Consider the following 18445-nt stretch of genomic DNA (forward strand, 5'->3'; position numbering starts at 1 on the left):
AGGAAGAATTCAGTGTTTTGAGAGTGACAGATTGTCATTTTGTTTCAGTCAGTATTAGCTTTCTAGAATGCAGTTACCTCTTACCCTTCACTCCACACCATACAAATTTATCAACCTCACAGTGTATTCCAGCCATCGACGGCTGTGCACTTCAAGCAAACCACCACCAGTAAGTTAACATTCCTTTGCTCTCTCTAAATATAAGAAACCCAAAGATTCATTAAGATGCTCTGAGCACTTCAAACTTCACGCATGCTGGTAACTGCCCCTTAAGCAAAATGTTCTGAATGGTCTTGTTGACTATGTAGCAAAAAATGATTCACAAACCTGAGCAGAAGGTAGAGGCGAAGTTCTGGAGGGCCGAGTCCACCTCTTCCACGCTGGGCAGGGCCAGGAGGCGCGGCAGGAGGCTCTCCAGGGACTGCACGAACAGCCGGGCGCTGTGCTGATCGGCTTCCTGGTTCTTCAGTAGTTTGAGAGACAGAGCCGCAGTCCGCAGGGACCTGTGGCCCAGGCAGTCCCGAGGGGTCTGCTCCCCGTCAACTAGAGAACAGTTGTCGGACCCGATGTCCGACACGTCAGACCTCCCCGAGTCCTTTTCTGCTGCCATCGAGTACTGATCACAGGAATCAAATTCCGTCCTAGAGAGGTCTTGGTCGTCTACGCTGAAATTGCTCTCACTGTATCTGGATCCGTAGGACCTCATCCTGCAGTCAACGGACAGGAAGTTAGTTATATCGGGGTAGGCAACCATGTGGCTCCTTTGAACCACATCTGGCTGGTCCACGGCTTCCGGTTCTGACACTTTACTCAGAGGCTCCTTGCCCTCCTGGACGGCTGGCGACTTGAGGCCATTCTTGTGGTTTTCGGAGTGGTCCTCGGGTGTGGTCTGACCCAACTCTCCCTCCAAAGTGGTTTGACCCGTGTCCGTGGTGACGCTGATGCTGATGTCAGGGCTCCGCTCGTTCCCCGACTCCCAGGGCGTGTGTTCCGAGGACAGGACTCGCCGCTGCCAGCGGAAGTCAGCCTCATTGATCTCCATGGAGTCTCGGCTCGACTCGGCCCCGTCCTTCAGCTCCTCCAGGCGCAGAAGCAGCAGCTGGACCTGACTTTCGCTCAAGCCCTTGCCCTGGCTGAGCTCTTCTAAGGCCCCAAGCAAGGTGCAGACGCAGGACACGGCAGCATAGCAGGCTTCGATGCCACCCTTGATGCACGCCTCAGTCATGCCATCCATGATGCTGAAAGCGTTCAAAGGAGAAGACGGCATCAATACGCGAAACATAGAAAAAGGCTCCAAAATGAATAAGAACTGTCTGACTGGTGAACAGTCCAATATTCAAAACAGATACTGTGATTTACATGAAATCTGGGCAGAAAAATAAAATGAACAATAAGTGAAACAAACATGGTCAGGCTGGAAAGTGGCCCACCTTGAATCACACTCTCAGTTGGCTGGTTTATTTGAGTACAAATAAAGACTGTGGATGGGAATTTATAATCTTCACAAGGACAGGCACAGAATCATCTCACTTTTGTATTATGTTCAGTTTTCCAAAGAGAAAACATTTATAATGGCTATAGGATAATACAGACCTTCCTCTATCAAAGAACTGTATTTCTGAAGAGATGCATGTGACTACAACTATTACAAATCAGATAATATTCCATTTCCTAGAGGGGCTATATGTAAAGGAATCATATAGCTACAGTATTGTAAATCAAAAAGGATTTCCCTAAAATAACCCCAATGAAGAATTTTTGGACATTTCATCTGGTACACTTTTTTCTTGAAGTCAATGAAAATATGGAAAGTTATATGATTCTAAAAAAATTGAGGTAAGACTTCTCCTATGGCCTGCAGGTACATTATTAGTCCCATTTCATATAATATAGATTCAAACAATTTCAGGGATTTGGAAACAACGTTAAGAATATTCAGAGAAGCAGTCTTCACCAATCAATACAGACCCCCAAATGAGAACGTATCTTACAGTTTGAGAAGATCCAGATGAGACTTTCGTTTTGAAATTGATCTTTTTTTGGATTCGGGTTCAGTGGAGCTGGGTCCTGCCAAATCACAGAGACGCTGCGGGCTCCCAAGTAGCTTTAAGAATAAGGAATAAAGAATAACAGAAAACTGAATATCATAAAAAAGCAAAAGAACCGTGAGATCACATAAGCATGTACATTCTCTATTGCACGATACAGTCTAAGGAGAAACACAACTATTTGGAATTCAAATCTTAATAAATCTGACCTAGGTGTTCTTGACTTAGAATGCATGTTGGGTTCCTGGCTCCCCAGTTCAGGACTGGCTTAGATAAAGAGTATCCCGAGGGATTGTTTCAAAATTTTTTATAGCACAGAACCACAAGCACCTGCATCTATGTTTTTTAGTAAGCCTGGCCTGTAATTTAACTTCCTGATCCTCTCCCTGTCTTATTTTGCTATCAAATTGGCTAGCTTCAAAAACTGGGTTGAGAAACCAGTTCCCTTTCTATTCCCTGGAAAAGTTCATGTATTATTAGAACTAACCCATTCTTTGAATGTTGGTATAACTTGTTTCTAAAGCTGTATGGGGCCACTAATTTTTTTTCTTAATGCAAAGATTTTAACTACTGATTCAATTTCTTTAAAGATGATAGGACTACTTAGGTCCTCAATTTCTCCTTGAACCAATTTTTTAAAGGTTGTGTTATTTCCTAGGGATTTATCTATTATATCTAAGTTTTCAAATTTACTGGCCTAAAGGTGCCTTACTATCTTCCTTAATTTCTTTAATATTTGCAACATCTATGGTTATATGCTTTTTTCCCCCCATTCTTATTTCTATTTATTTGTTTTTACCTATTCTAGAATTTTCAATTGCTTTTGCCAGGAGTTCTTCGATTTCCTTAGTCTTTTCAGAGTCCTGGTGTTTTTCACTTTATTAATTCACTATATTACATTTGCTTTTTATCACATCAGTGCTTACTGTTTTTATGCTTACTTTTCCTCCTTTCTACTTTTTTGAATATAATCTGCTCTTCTTTTCCAAACTACCTAAGTTGGAGAATTAGAACATTAACTTTAGGCTTTCTGTTTTTTGATGTAAGTCATTGAAACTATAAATATCCTTCTATGCACTGTTTTGGCTGTATCTCACAAGTCTTCATGTATAGAATTTTCATAATTTTTCAGTCCACACTAATTTTTATTTCCATATGGTAGGTGTCTGTACAGAAAACTTCAATTTGAGACTAAGAAAGATTGATTAATTAAGTATGTTGAAGCAGACATCCTACTGCTATGTCCATTATTTTCAAAGGGACTTATATTAGCAAGAAAATATATATCAAGTAGAAAAAGTTACATGTTTTTCTCTTTCCAAATTTCTTTCTTCTGCCAGAAATTGGGAACTTCTGCTCTCTTGGAGGCACAAAGATGAAGCTTCCACTTTTTTCCTTTGACATCAAAAAAGCAGTGATAATGCCAGAGGTCAAGGTAGTCTCTCTCTTTCTCTCCCCCTCTCTCCCTCTGCCTGCCTGCAGGCTGGCAGCCAAGTGAAGTGGCTACGCCTCTGGGCCTCTAGCTGTCCCATCTCTTGTTAGAAGGACAAGTGCATTTCAGGGCCACAGGAGTGGGAAATCTCACTTTCTCTTGGGATCCCATTACATTCCCTAATCCAACTTTACCAGTAATAAATTAGATGACATGTTTTAATTCTCACATTGATCTTGTGTTTATTTTTCAGGTGCTTCAGAACCTGGAGCGAAAGGAGACTGAGTGGTTAGGCTTCTGGAGGACTCTCAACAAATACTTAAAGAAAAGCAAGACATGTTTAACCTCATCTTCTTCCGGTGGAAATGAGGAACGTGGTGTCAGGGGCTAGGGTGTCACAGGTCTGATAAAGACTAGGGCTTCCTTCTAAAGCTGAAACATGGGAGAGAGAAAAGGAAGCAAGGTGTTCTTTTTGATGATGGAATGTTTTGGGGGGGGGAAGTAGAAGCAAAAAAGAAAATGTACTTTGAAAAGCAAAATGTCCTGTATGCCTTTGATTAATAGGCACAGAACACACATGGTGGAGTGACAAATTAGAGAGAGAACAGGGAAATAACACACGGGCGTTCAAACTCCAAAAGGGTAAACAAACGTCCTGGGCGCCCAGCCTTTTTCTCTGTGTGCATAAGCCCTGCACATTTTGGTTTCTAGGTTACCAACCTTCCCCAGCTATTGGTACTGCCACAGTAAGTGGACGCAATGCTTCTGAGAACAACCTGGCCCACGTGAGTCTGCCACACTCCGCGGGGCAGCACGGCCTGCATGTGATCCCCTGGTGTCAGTTCCAGCCTCGCCCTGCAAACTGACCTTGGGAAGCTAGCAAATCTATGAAAAGGGGAAACCACAACTAATTTCCTTTGCAGTACTAAAGAAGTTGTTATTGAAAGTACACTGAGAACTACACACCTTGTAGGCAAAGTATTTACTTAGCATTCAGCTATCTAGTGGCTCTGCCGTGGGCAATAATCACTCCAGTGGCTGTCAACTCTGAGGGGGAAAGAAGGGATGCTGCTGCTTCAAAACACCCTGTTGGCAGATATTCTGTCTTCGGGTTTCTCCGTCATTCAGTTAAAATGTACACTTATTCTCATTCAAGCACTGTAGTATTAGGTACCAGGGGAACATACAAAACCAATGTATACAAAACTATAAGCACTGTAGTGTTAGGTACCAGGGGAACACACAAAAACAATGTATACAAAACTATATTTAGGGAGACAAGAAGCTTGTTCCACATTGTACTGGGAAGCAGTCAGTGTGATGAGACATATAATCAATTGCTAAATGGTGGGATGGGATTTACAGAAGAGTGAAATCAATGGCCTGAGGAAGCAGAGCCATAAAGAAAGAGGATTTTAACAGAGAGGCTGCTGTAATTAGAACATCTGGGTTTATGTTTTAGTCATACTGCTCACAAGGACTCTGGGAAGGAAACCTCTCCTCATGTAGCCTCAGTTTCCCCATCTGGAAAATGGGCATAATATTATATCCCTAAAGGAGTTTGTAAATAAGCTAATATGAAGTGCCAGCAGTGTCTGCCTAGCTTATTGTGATCAACCACTTAACTGGGTGAAGTGGAAGTGTGGCCAATGGGCACAGAACAGGGGGAGCTAGAACAGAAGCAGGAAAGTAGAAACGGAACAAAGCAGGGTCAGTTAGATGGAATGAGGGTCCATCCTGGGAAATGACGGGACATGAGAATGATGCCGGATCTGGAAACTGGGCAGAGTATTTCAAGCTTGATGGGAGAGGCAATAGGCACCATTAAAGAGTGGAAATTAACAGTGGCGATTTACAAACGTAAGTCCAGGAAAATAAAAGGAAGAAAAGAAGACAGGCAGGAGTCAAGGAAACCAGGTCGAAGGGTGCACTGCTTCAGGCAGGAGGTGATGAGAACCAGCTGTTTTCAGCCTCTGTATGTTTTTCTCTTCCTCAGGGTAGCAATAAGTTTACCAGATGTTTATCACTTTAAAGACTCACAAAGTACTTATACAAACTTTACTGCATTTTGAACTGGCAATCTTTGGAATACTGCCACTATGTACAGATAATAAAATGGTTAAGTTCAGAGTTAAATGACTTAGCTACTATAACCTAGCTGATAAGTGGCAGAGAGAGGATTCATACCTTGACTCAGACCCAGGTTCATTAAAGGGGTAGCTGAACCAGTGCTAGGAAAGGAGTCGCTAGAATCATCTGCATTGTAATATGAAAATCAAGTCCAGTGAGAAATGTGTGTAGGGAAGACCATAGGCTTAGGGTCAGATGGAGATCTGCACTCTTTGTCTTTCTTTTGACCCTGGGCAAATCATTTGACCCCTTGAAGTCTTAGTTTCTTTGTGGAAGGGAAAACTTTCTTTTTGGGGTAATGTACAAGCTGAGTATAAAATCATTTTGAAATCCAATTCTGGCAAAAGTGAATAAACATATACATCTGTGGGGGCCTCTGGAGTTTGGAGAAAAAGCTACAAAGATAAAGTACACCAGCAATGGTATACTGATGCCCTATAATCAAAGTCTACATTTTTGTCAGCACTTAAAAAATTTATAAGAATCTATACACTGATTAGTAAGATGGCAGAGCAGAAGGACATGCTCTCACTCCCTCTTGTGACAACACTGGAATCACAACTAACTGGTGAACAATCATCAACAGGAAGACACTGAACACACCAAAAATGATACCCCACATCCAAAGACAAAGGAGAAGCCACAGTGAGACAGTAGGAGGCACACAAGCAATCACAATAAAATCAAATCCCATTAACTGCTGGGTGAGTGACTCGCAAACTGGAGAACAATTATACCACAGAACTCCAGCCACTGGAGTGAAGATTCTGAGCCCCACGTAAGGCTACCAAAGGCTGGGGGTCTGGCAATGGGAGGAGGAATTCCTAGAGAATCAGACTTTGGAGGCTAGCAGGATTTGACTGCAGGACTTCAACAGGACTGGGGGAAACAGAGACTCCACTCTTGGAGGGCACACACAAAGTAGTGTGCGCATCAGGACCCAGGGGAAGGAGTAGTGACCCCACAGGAGACTGAACCAGACCTACCTGCTACTGTTGGAGGGTCTCCTGCAGAGGCGGGGGGTGGTTCTGTCCCACTGTGAGGACAAGGACACTGGCAGGAGAAGTTCTGGGAAGTACTCCTTGGCGTGAGCCCTCCCAGAGTCCGCCATTAGCCCCATCAAAGAGCCCGGGTAGGCTCCAGTGCTGGGTCGCCTCAGGCCAAACAACCAACAGGGAGGGAACCCAGGCCCACCCATCAGCAGTCAATCGGATTAAAGTTTTACTGAGTTCTGCTCACCAGAGCAACAGTCAGCTCTACCCACCACCAGTCCCTCCCATCAGGAAACTTGCACAAGCCTCTGAGATAGCCTCATCTACCAGAGGGCAGACAGCAGAAGCAAGAACTACAATCCTGCAGCCTGTGGAACAAAAACCACATTCACAGAAAGACAGACAAGATGAAAAGGCACAGGGCTACGTACCAGAAAAGGAAAAAGATAAAACCCCAGAAAAACAACTAAATGAAGTGGAGATAGGCAACATTCCAGAAAAAGAATTCAGAATAATGATAGTGAAGATGATCCAGGACCTTGGAAAAAGAATGGAGGCAAAGATTGAGAAGATGTAAACATGCTTAACAAAGACCTAAAAGAATTAAAGAACAAAAAACCAGAGATGAACAATAAAACAACTGAAATGAAAAATACACTAGAAGGAATCAATAGCAGAATAATCAATTGCAGAACAAACAAACAGAGATGAACAATACAATAACTGAAATGAAAAATACACTAGAAGGAATCAATAGCAGAATAACTGAGGCAGAACGGATAAGTGACCTGGAAGACAGAATGGTGGAATTCACTGCTGCGGAACACATTAAAGAGAAGAGAATGAAAAGAAATGAAGACAGCCTAAGAGACCTCTGGGACAACATTAAACACAACAACATTCCCATTACAGGGGTCCCAGGAGAAGAGAGAGAGAGAAAGGACTAGAGAAAATATTTGAAGATATTATAGTCGAAAACTTCCCTAACATGGGAAAGGAAATAGCCACCCAAGTCCAGGAAGCGCAGAGAGTCCCATACAGGATAAACCCAAGAAAAAACACGCCGAGACACATAGTAATCAAATTGGCAAAAATTAAAGACAAAGAAAAATTATTCAAAGCAGCAAGGGAAAAACGACAAATAACATACAAGAGAATTCCCATAAGGTTAACAGGTGATTTCTCAGTAGAAACTCTGCAAGCCAGAAGGGGGTGGCATGATATACTTAAAGTGATGAACAGGAAGAAACTACAACCAAGATTACTCTACCCGGCAAGGATATTATTCAGATTCAATGGAGAAATCCAAAGCTTTACAGACAAGCAAAAGCTAAGAGAATTCAGCACCACCAAACCAGCTCTACAACAACTGCTAAAGGAACTTCTCTAAGTGGGAAACACAAGAGAAGAAAAGGATCTACAAAAACAAACCCAAAACAATTGAGAAAATGGTAATAGGAACATACGTATGGATAATTACTGTAAACGTGAATGGATTAAATGCTCCAACCAAAAGACTCAGGCTTGCTGAATGTATACAAAAACAAAACCCATATATATGCTGTCTACAAGAGACCCACTTCAGACCTAGGGACACATACAGACTGAAAGTGAGGGGATGGAAAAAGAGATTCCATGCAAATGGAAATCAAAAGAAAGTTTGAGTAGCAATACTCATATCAGATAAAAGAGACTTTAAAGAATGTTAGGGCTTCCCTGGTGGCGCAGTGGTTGAGAGTCCACCTGCCAATGCAGGGGACGCGGGTTCGTGCCCCGGTCTGGGAGGATCCCACATGCCGCGGAGCGGCTGGGCCCGTGAGCCATGGCCACTGAGCCTGCACGTCTGGAGCCTGTGCTCCGCAACAGGAGAGGCCACAGCAGTGAGAGGCCCGTGTACTGCAAGAAACAAAAACAAAAAAAAATAAAGAATGTTACAAAAGACAAGGAAAGACACTACATAATGATCAAGGTATCAATCCAAGAAGAAGATATAACAATTATAAATATATATGCACCCAACATAGGAGCACCTCAATACATAAGACAACTGCTAACAGCTATAAAAGAGGAAATTAACAGTAACACAATAATAGTGGGGGACTATAACACCTCACACTAATGGACAGATCTTCCAGACAGAAAATTAATAAGGAAACAGAAGCTTTAAATGACACAACAGACCAGATAGATTTAATTGATATTTATAAGACATTCCATCCAAAAACAGCAGATTAAACTTTCTTCTCAAGTGTGCACGGAACATTCTCCAGGATGGATCACATCTTGGGTCAAAAATCAAGCCTCAGTAAATTTAAGAAAATTAAAATCATATCAGGCATCTTTTCTGACCACAACACTGTGCTTTTTTCCACAGGGAAAAAAACGTAAAAAACACAAACACACGGAGGCTAAACAATACATTACTAAATAACCAAGAGATCACTGAAGGAATCAAAGAGGAAATCAAAAAATATCTAGAGACAATTGATAATGAAAACACGATGATCCAAAACCTATGGGATGCGGCATAAAGCAGTTCTAAAAGGGAAGTTTATAGCTATATAAGCCTACCTCAAGAAAAAAGAAAAATCTCAAATAAACAATCTAATGTACACCTAAAGGAAACAGAGAAAGAACAACTAACAAACCCAAAGTTAGGAGAATCAAAGAAATCATAAAGATCAGAGCAGAAATAAATGAAATAGAAACAAAGAAAACAATTGCAAAGATCAATAAAACTAAAAGCTGGTTCGTTGAGAAGATAAACAAAATTGATAAACCATTAGCCAGACTCATCAAGAAAAAGAGGGAGAGGACTCAAATCAATAAAATGAGAAATGAAAAAGGAGAAGTTGCAACAGACACCGCAGAAATACAAAGCATCCTAAGAGACTACTACAAGCAACTCTATGCCAATAAAATGGAAAACCTGGAAGTAACTGACAAATTCTTAGAAAGGTATAACCTTCCAAGATTGAACCAGGAAGAAATAGAAAATATGAACAGACCAATGAAAGTATGAAATTGAAACTGTGATTAAAAATCTTCCAGCAAACAAAAGTCCAGGACCAGATGGTTTCACAGGTGAATTCTATCAAACATTTAGAGAACAGCTAACACCCATCCTTCTCAAACTCTTCCAAAAAATTTCAGAGGAAGGAACACCCCAAACTCATTCTATGAGGCCACCATCACCCTGATCCTAAAACCAGACAAAGATACTACAAAATTACAGACAAATATCACTGATGAATATAGAGGCAAAAATCCTCAACATAATACTAGCAAACAGAATCCAAAAACACATTAAAAGGATCATACACCATGATCAGCGGGATTTATCCCAGGGATGCAAGGATTCTTCAATATACGCAAATCAATCAATGTGATACATCATATTAACAAACTGAAGAAGAAAAACCATATGATCATCTCAATACATGCAGAAAAAGCTTTTGACAAAATTCAACACTCACTTATGATAAAAACTCTCCAGAAAGTGGGCATAGAGAGAACCTACCTCAACATAATAAAGGTCATATACGAGAAACGCACAGCAAACATCATTCTCAATGGTAAAAAAATGAAAGCATTTCCTCTAAGATCAGGAACAAGACAAGGATGTCCACTCTCACCACTATTATTCAACATAGTTTTGGAAGTCCTAGCCATGGCAATCAGAGAAGAAAAAGAAATAAAAGGAACACAAATTGGAAAAGCAGAAGTAAAACTGTCACTGTTTGCAGATGACATGATAGTATACATAGAGAATCCTAAGATGCCACTAGAAAACTACTAGAGCTAATCAATGAATTTGGTAACGTTGTAGGATACAAAATTAATGCAGAGAAATCTCTTGCATTCCTATACACTAATGATGAAAAATCTGAAAGAGAAATTAAGGAAACACTCCCATTTACCACTGCAACAAAAAGAATAAAATACCTAGGAATAAACCTACCTAGGGAGACAAAAGACCTATATGCAGAAAACTATAAGACACTAATGGAAGAAATTAAAGATGATACAAACAGATGGAGAGATATACCATATTCTTGGATTGGAAGAATGAATATTGTGAAAATGACTATACTACCCAAAGCAATCTACAGATTCAGTGCAATCCCTATCAAATTACCAATGGCATTTTTTTTTACAGAACCAGAACAAAAAAATCTTAAAATTTGTATGGAGACACAAAAGACCTGAAATAGCCAAAGCAGTCTTACGGGGAAAAAGCAGAGCTCGAGGAATCAGCCTCCCTGACTACAGACTATACTACAAAGCTACAGTAATCAAGGCAATATGGTACTGGCACAACAACAGAAATATAGATGAATGGAACAGGATAGAAAGCTCAGAGATAAACACACACACCTATGGTCAACTAATCTATGACAAAGGAGGCAAGGATATACAACGGAGAAAAGACAGTCTCTTCAATAAGTGGTGCTGGGACAACTGGACAGCTACATGTAAAAGACTGAAATTAGAACATTCCCTAACACCATACACAAAAATAAACTCAAAATGGATTCGAGACCTAAATGTAAGACCAGACACTATAAAACTCTTAGAGGGAAACATAGGAAGAACACTCTTTGACATAAATCACAGCAAGATCTTTTTTGAGCCACCTCCTAAAGTAATGGAAATAAAAGAAAAATAAACAAATGGGACCTAATGAAACTTAAAAGCTTTTGCCCAGCAAAGGAAACCATAAACAAGACGAAAAGACAACACTCAGAATGGGAGAAAATATTTGCAAACGAATCAACGGACAAAGGGTTAATCTCCAAAATATATAAACAGCTCATGAAGCTCAATATTAAAAAAACATACACCCCAATCCAAAAATGGGCAGAAGACCTAAATAGACATTTCTCCAAAGAAGACACACAGATGGCCAAGAAGCACATGAAAAACTGCTCAACATCACTAATTATTAGAGAAATGCAAATCAAAACTACAATGAGGTATTACCTCACACCAGTCAGAATAGGCATCATCAGAAAATCTACAAACAACAAATGCTGGAGAGGGTGTGGAGAAAAGGGAATCCTCTTGCACTGTTGGTGGGAATGTAAATTGATACAACCACTATGGAGAACAGTATGGAGGTTCCTTAAAAAACTAAAAATAGAGTTACCGTATGTCCCTGCAATCCCACTACTGGGCATATACCCAGAGAAAACTGTAATTCAAAAAAACACATGCACCCCAATGTTCATGCAGCACTATTTACAATAGCCAGGTCATGGAAGCAACCTCAATGCCCATCAACAGACGAATGGATAAAGAAGATGTGGTCCACAGATACAATGGAATATTGCTCAGCCATAAAAAGGAACAAAATTGGGTCATTTGTAGAGACGTGGATGGAGCTAGAGACTGTCATACAGAGTGAAGTAAGTCAGAAAGAGAAAAACAAATATTGTACATTAACGCATATATGTGGAACCTAGAAAAATGGTACAGGTAAACCCGTTTGCAGGGCAGAGACTGAGACATGGATGTAGAGAACAAACGTATGGACACCAATGGGGGAAAGCGGCGGGGGGTGCAGGTGGTGGTGTGATGAATTGGGCGATTGCGATTGACATGTATACACTGATGTGTACAAAATGGATAACTAGTAAGTACCTGCTGTATAAAAAAATAAATAAAATTCAAAAAAACCCCCAAAACAAAAAACATATACATCTGCACAGACAGTACCTGAGGGAGCAAAACGAAAGCTCAGCCTGGGGTCCAGTCAGATGCATGTAGTTAAAATTATCAAATGACTTTGCTTCAGTGAGCACTTATCAACACCCCCTTAGCCCAACTCCCAACACATGCACACACAGCCCCCAGTGCTAAAGATACTATTTGTTACTGGATACTGTACAGAAGCAATTAAGTTCCAGCAGGCGATTGACAAACATTTTCTAAGTACTTCCTTTGTGCAAGACACGGTGCTCAGCCCCTCTTGGCAGACCTGGTGGCATCCTTCACTGCCTCCTACCTCTTTCATTATTTTGATGGCTTCCACCCGGTGCTGGGGTGGGGGATAAAGCAGCACGCGGTGATAGAGTGACTGCAGCACAGGCTTCATGGAGTCCACTGACCCCACCAGCCGGACCAGCTCAGCTGCGATGTAATAGATGGTCCGAGCCACGGGCCCACTGAGGGCTGGTGCGGTGGAGGAGCAGCCTGACCCCCGGCCGTGGTCAGAAACCCCTGGAGACGCAGAGTCCGATTCGATGCTGGTACTCGTGTTGCCGCTATGAGCAGAGGTGATAGTTTTGTCATGAATTGGATTGCCCAGGATCACGATGAGAGCAGGGCAAAGGTTTTTCCTGAGAAGAGAACGAGAAGAAAGGAAAGTTTCCCTACAAGCCGAATGATAAAATACGAATACTATCCTGAGGGTAAATGCCAGGTGCCTTAAAAATGACAAGTAAGGGCTTCCCTGGTGGCGCAGTGGTTGAGAGTCCGCCTGCTGATGCAGGGGATACGGGTTCGTGCCCCTGTCCGGGAAGATCCCACGTGCCGCGGAGCGGCTGGGTCTGTGAGCCATGGCCGCTGAGCCTGCATGTCTGGAGCCTGTGCTCCGCAACGGGAGAGGCCACAACACTGAGAGGCCCCCCGAACACAGAAAAAAAAAAAAAAAAAAAAGACAAGTAATAGTTGGGCTCTTTACTGCTCCTTCTTCTGGCTACCTTCTGCCCCAGCGTTCCCTGACTCCTCATCACTCCTGGGGATATCAACAGAATACTTTGCCTCATAATTCAAGCTGGGGTTAACTACATAAAATATCAAGAGAAGCATTAGAAATCATCTTATGTGAGGAAAATGGACTCAAAATGCTAACTTAGTTATGAAGTTTCATTTTACTATAAATAACAAAGTTACTTATACTCCTCATTTGAGAAGTTAGTTTAAAATTCTGACACATATCATATACATAGCATTCGACTTTCTCCCTGTCAATAAGCGCAGGAACCCAGAGCAGCTAGCTGGCTGCCTGAGGGTCCTGTCACTTGTGTGAATCTCTGACTATGATTAAGAGACTAGTATTCAGGTTGAGATGGAGAAAGTACCAGGGTGAGGCTGAGAAGAAGGTCCAGTTTTGGCGAAGGTGAATCGCCTCGCCTGTGCAACTCTCTGGTGCCTTTATATGATTTAGAACGTAGGCTCTCATGATCCTATGATGGAAACAAAATGCAAAAGGGCCTTGGGAGGCATAGTTTGTTACAATAATTATCGCTTTCTCTCCCCTTTCTCTCTGTAGCTTCGTCTGGTGCATATAAGCAAAGCTATCTCCTTACTTTCCCTCTAATATATTTACAGATAGATGAAATGGCCAGTGAGGCATGGATGCCCTGGGAAGGGACCCGCAGACCCAGCTAGAGCGAGCGAGCCCCCCAGGTTGGGGTGGAGCAGGGGTTGGCGTCAGGATGAGCACTCACCAGATGAGGTCCGTGAAGCCTCTGTGCAGCCGCATGGAGGAGGAGGAACTGCTGAGCATGGACAGAACGCACTCCAGGTACAGAAGCTGCAGCTGCTGACTGTCACTGCAGAGAAGCAGAACCAACATACAAATGCACACAAGGTAAAGGCGAAACTAAAGAGGTGACGTGTGGAAAACACTTGGGGAAATGTTAGGTATCACAGGGTGTTAATTTTGGGGTAGGGGGCAGTGGTAGTGTTATGGGTTGACTTGTGCCCCCACCCCCGCCTTTCATATGCTGAGGTCCTAACCCTTGGCACCTCAGAAATGGTCTTATTTGGAGTTGGGACCTTACACAGGTAACCAAGTTAAAGTGAAGTTATTAGGGTTGATCCTAATCCAACACGACTGGTGTCCTTATAAAACAGGGAAATTAGGACACAGAGATACACGTGGAAGGAAGACAATGTGAAGAGACATGCGGAGAAGACGGTCGTCTACAAGCCAAAGAGCGAGGCCTCCCAGCCCTGAGAAGGAACCAACTCTGCTGACATCATGATCTCCAATCTCCAGCCTCCAGAAGCACGAGACAATACATTTCTGTTGTTAAAGCCGCTTGGTTTGTGGTACCTTGTTATGGCGGCCCCAACAAACTAATACAGTTAGGATGATTTTTCTGTAATAAACCTTACTTTTTAGAACAGTTTTAGATTTACAGAAAAACTGAATATGGTATGGAAAGTGACATTTTACCCACCCCTGCACGTGGTTTATCCTGGTAAAGATGTTATTAACAACTTACCATTAATGAACAAATTAACAGCTACCATTAATGAACAAATATTGATATATTGCCTGAAGTCCACAGTTTATTCCAGAAATATTAATTTTTAATGTTTAATTGTCTAAATATGTTTCAGATGTTTTATTGTACCATGATATCTTTTAGATGATTAATGCTTTACTAACTTGCATTTGGTTTTTCTTCTTTATTTTTTTGAAAGCAGCGTGGTTTTTCAACAGACGAATTATTTTTCTCATAATTATTACTATGGGGTTCCTCAATAGAACCAGATTGAAAAATAACAGATAAGTTTATGGGATGCACATTTTTATACCTGGATTAAGTTTTCTGCCTAATCCACCAGAAAGTATTAAAATCCAGGTCGGTGGTCTTTCTGACCATCACTTGACTCATAATTAAGAAAAATAATTATTAAATGCCCTTACTGAAAAATGTCTATCTTTCAAACTGTCAGTCGAACATCACAAAACTAAAATAACTATAAAGAATAAAGAGTCTCAGTTTCTGAAATCACTGGAAATAAACCCAGAGAAAAGCTACAAGCAGTCAAGTTCCCTATGAGTACATATCAGCAAAGCGTGCTGCAGCAATATGGCAACCCCAAGGCATCAAACTTGGTGACAGAGAGAGCTCATTGCCAAGGAAACTGGCCTGGGAGTCTCCTTGGAGACTGAATGCGGCAGCTTTTCTGTGGGCTGCTGCAGTCTGGAAAAATGAGTACTCGTGGCCTGGCACGCGTCATGTCACTAGAGGAGCACCTTCCATGCATGCCCCTCACTAGATACACATATGTGTGTGTACGTTACATATTTGTCTGACTATAGACAGACGAATCTGTGAGATGCACAGGGCAGAAAGGAGCCTAGAAACTAGCCAACTCTTTCAGCACACACTAGGGAACATCTGCCTACTCAGGAGGGCTGTGAGTCACTTTGTCTGGCCTTTTGTTTGAACAGGTTGAGCACCTACTGGTCTCACTCTCTGCTCGTCTCTGGATTTCCTCCCAGGCCCATGATCCACAGAGAACAACTCTCGTGGGTAGACCAGTGGTCCATGAAGGAGAAGCAGTGCAGCCCTGGCAGGGTTACTGTGACAGCAACCTGGCAGCACATCCTCGATTTCTGGAGTTCTTAAAATTTTGTTTCGCTTTGAACTATTTTGATTTTGCCTCCCTTAGAAACAGATTCAAATTTAGTTAGAAAAAGGAGAGAGGGAGTTGCATAAGGAGTAGAATGGAATTAGAATACACAATATGAAGGCTCAGCCTCGCCTCATTGATTCCAAGATGCCTCAGTATAGATTCCTCTCCGACATTCTGTACTGAGAAGAGAGGGAAGTGGGGAGAGGGTGGTGGGAAACCAACGGGCAGAGAATGAAAAAATATCTTTCTAATCCCAAGTATCCTTCCAAAAATTCTTGGATTTAAACAGCATCACGTAACTCAACTTGCCTAATATAGAGCTCTATTAATACTGCATCTCCAAGGCATGTGAGTTAACCTGTGTGCCTGAATGCATTTTCTGATTTCTCCTGAGAGACTGAACATATCATGAGTACATACCCCTACAGAGCTAAAGACCTGTGAGGTATATCGGCATTGATTTTGGGAATGGATATTGGGTGGGAAGTAATGACCGTGGTGTGATTTCAGAGGAAGAACTTACTTAGAAGGTAGGAGAGGTGTCAAGTTTAGCCAATGGAAATAAAAGGAGTTAAAGTAGTAAAATCAGAAGAAACTATATAGATGTGAAAATTTAAGGAGAATTAATAGAACCACCAAAGTGAGAGCAGCCAAGGGCATGGTATTATCTGACCAGGGGGTGTTAAACGTCTCCCAGAGAAGCTGCACTAAGCCTGCTGCACCCCAGCTTCTGCAGTAATACAACCCCCAACTTAGGGCAATGGAACCATGATGGGAAAGGCCATAACCAAACAAGGAGAAGAGTCTCCAGAGGCAGAATTATGATAAGGAAATTGCTTTGATAAAACAAGCAAGACTATGAGAATCCTATAAAAATCATTAAGCTCTATAACAATATGCCTAAAGCCATCTTTGATCCAATGTCCAATGAGAAATCCTAGAAAACCATGTGCAGGTCACGTGACTTATTTTTTTTTCCATTTAAAGCCTATCCCTGAATCATATGGTTTAGAAACGTTTCCATTTCTTCAGTGACTGATAGAAATGTATGACCTTTAGTTTCTAATACACATATGTGAGCATTTGTAATGTACGTTTGTGCATTGTATTTTCCCAACAACCTTCAGTCAAATTTCTAATGTAAGAAACTCAGTGTTCCTAAATGCATCACCAACTAGAATTAGCACTGATAATTCTGAAAGCAAACAAGCTATTTTAGAGCTAATATTTATCAAATATTTATTATGTGCTGTGCAGTAAAAAAAAAAAAAAAAAATTCCACTTATACCGGTACTTCCTAGAAGATATCGATATGAGTGTCTTTAATAATAATTATACAATAAGTGTAACTTTGGACTGTTTAAGGTAAGCCAAGTTATATGGTTGCCCTATAGGTAGGGGTCCCTGTAGGTGACATTAGAGCCATCCAGGTTTTAAAGAACCATGAACTGAATGAACCCCAGATGCCAGGCAGGTCCTTACTAGACTTTGCTAAAGGCTCTTTCTGGACCAATGAACAATGGTATCATTTATAGACCTACAGACTTGTTCTAACTTCTCCTGATGGCTATTTAAAAATTATTAACGGCATAATTACCATGAACTATTATTGGCACTTTTGTAGCACTTAAAACTTTTAGATTTTTCCCTTAGCAAACTACTCAGAAAAAAAGAGTTTAATTTATTAGTTTTCCCTTGTCAGCACACTAATGAACATAGCCTTTAAGTTTTTCAAAATTTCGGTGGTCTTTGTTTTATTCCCCAACAAGGCTAAGACCTGAAGGGGTGGGCCAAGAAGAAGAATCCTTGACAGCTGGCAACAGCCATCTTATTAGTTGCTACCAGCCAGCTGTGTGTTCCCCTGGGGAACAGAAACAACTGCACACAATGTTAACATCAGATGAGGACTCTCCACAATGATGATGTAACAAGATGAAAGCAAATCGACAATCAGATTTGAACAGAAATTTTTAAAAAAATCTGTACAATTACAAAAATGACCAAATATTATCCTCCCCTGTAAGTGACTCCTGCTGCTTCTCCAGTGACAACTCTGACTCCCATCTGGCCCTCTTGTCAGCTAGATGAAAACTAGGATGCTCAATGCTAGAATTGTCCCTTGCTTTCTGACAGTAGCCAGTCCTTGAACAGAACCCCCAATTCCTTTAATCCGCACCAAATTACCTAACTCAGGTTCAAATCCTATAACAATTCCTAATACCCACCCTTTTACTGGATGTCCTATCGTTCGCATAGTGTACAGGCTCCCCTACTGCAGCAAGTTAATAACCCTAATTCTGTTAACCTCAGATGTTCCTGGTGATCTTGGGTTGGTGGGCACTGACAGTCTTTTAGGTTAATTTTCTCATTCCATCCTTACAAAAACCCTAACATATTTTATATTACTAATATTACATATTTTATATTACTAATATTATATATATTACTATATTATAATGATT

At 41.4% G+C, this 18445-nt stretch overlaps 1 protein-coding gene across 2 annotated transcripts in view; it reads right to left on the reverse strand.

Moving 5' to 3' along the window:
* Nucleotides 1-18445, reverse strand: part of ARFGEF3 (ARFGEF family member 3) — a 186862-nt gene that overhangs the window by 74721 nt on the left and 93696 nt on the right. For both annotated transcript variants that reach the window (XM_027085256.1, XM_027085265.1), the window contains exons 9-12: nt 14057-14161; nt 12610-12943; nt 1992-2104; nt 328-1238 (exon numbers count right to left, since the gene is read on the reverse strand). In XM_027085256.1, the coding sequence (XP_026941057.1) occupies nt 328-1238; nt 1992-2104; nt 12610-12943; nt 14057-14161 (1463 nt within the window). The remainder of the gene's footprint in view (nt 1-327; nt 1239-1991; nt 2105-12609; nt 12944-14056; nt 14162-18445) is intronic.

Source organism: Aethalodelphis obliquidens, unplaced genomic scaffold (genome assembly GCF_003676395.1).
Source record: "Aethalodelphis obliquidens isolate GAN/ISIS:26980383/991018 unplaced genomic scaffold, ASM367639v1 scaffold3, whole genome shotgun sequence".
In the NCBI taxonomy this organism is placed as follows: domain Eukaryota; kingdom Metazoa; phylum Chordata; class Mammalia; order Artiodactyla; family Delphinidae; genus Aethalodelphis; species Aethalodelphis obliquidens.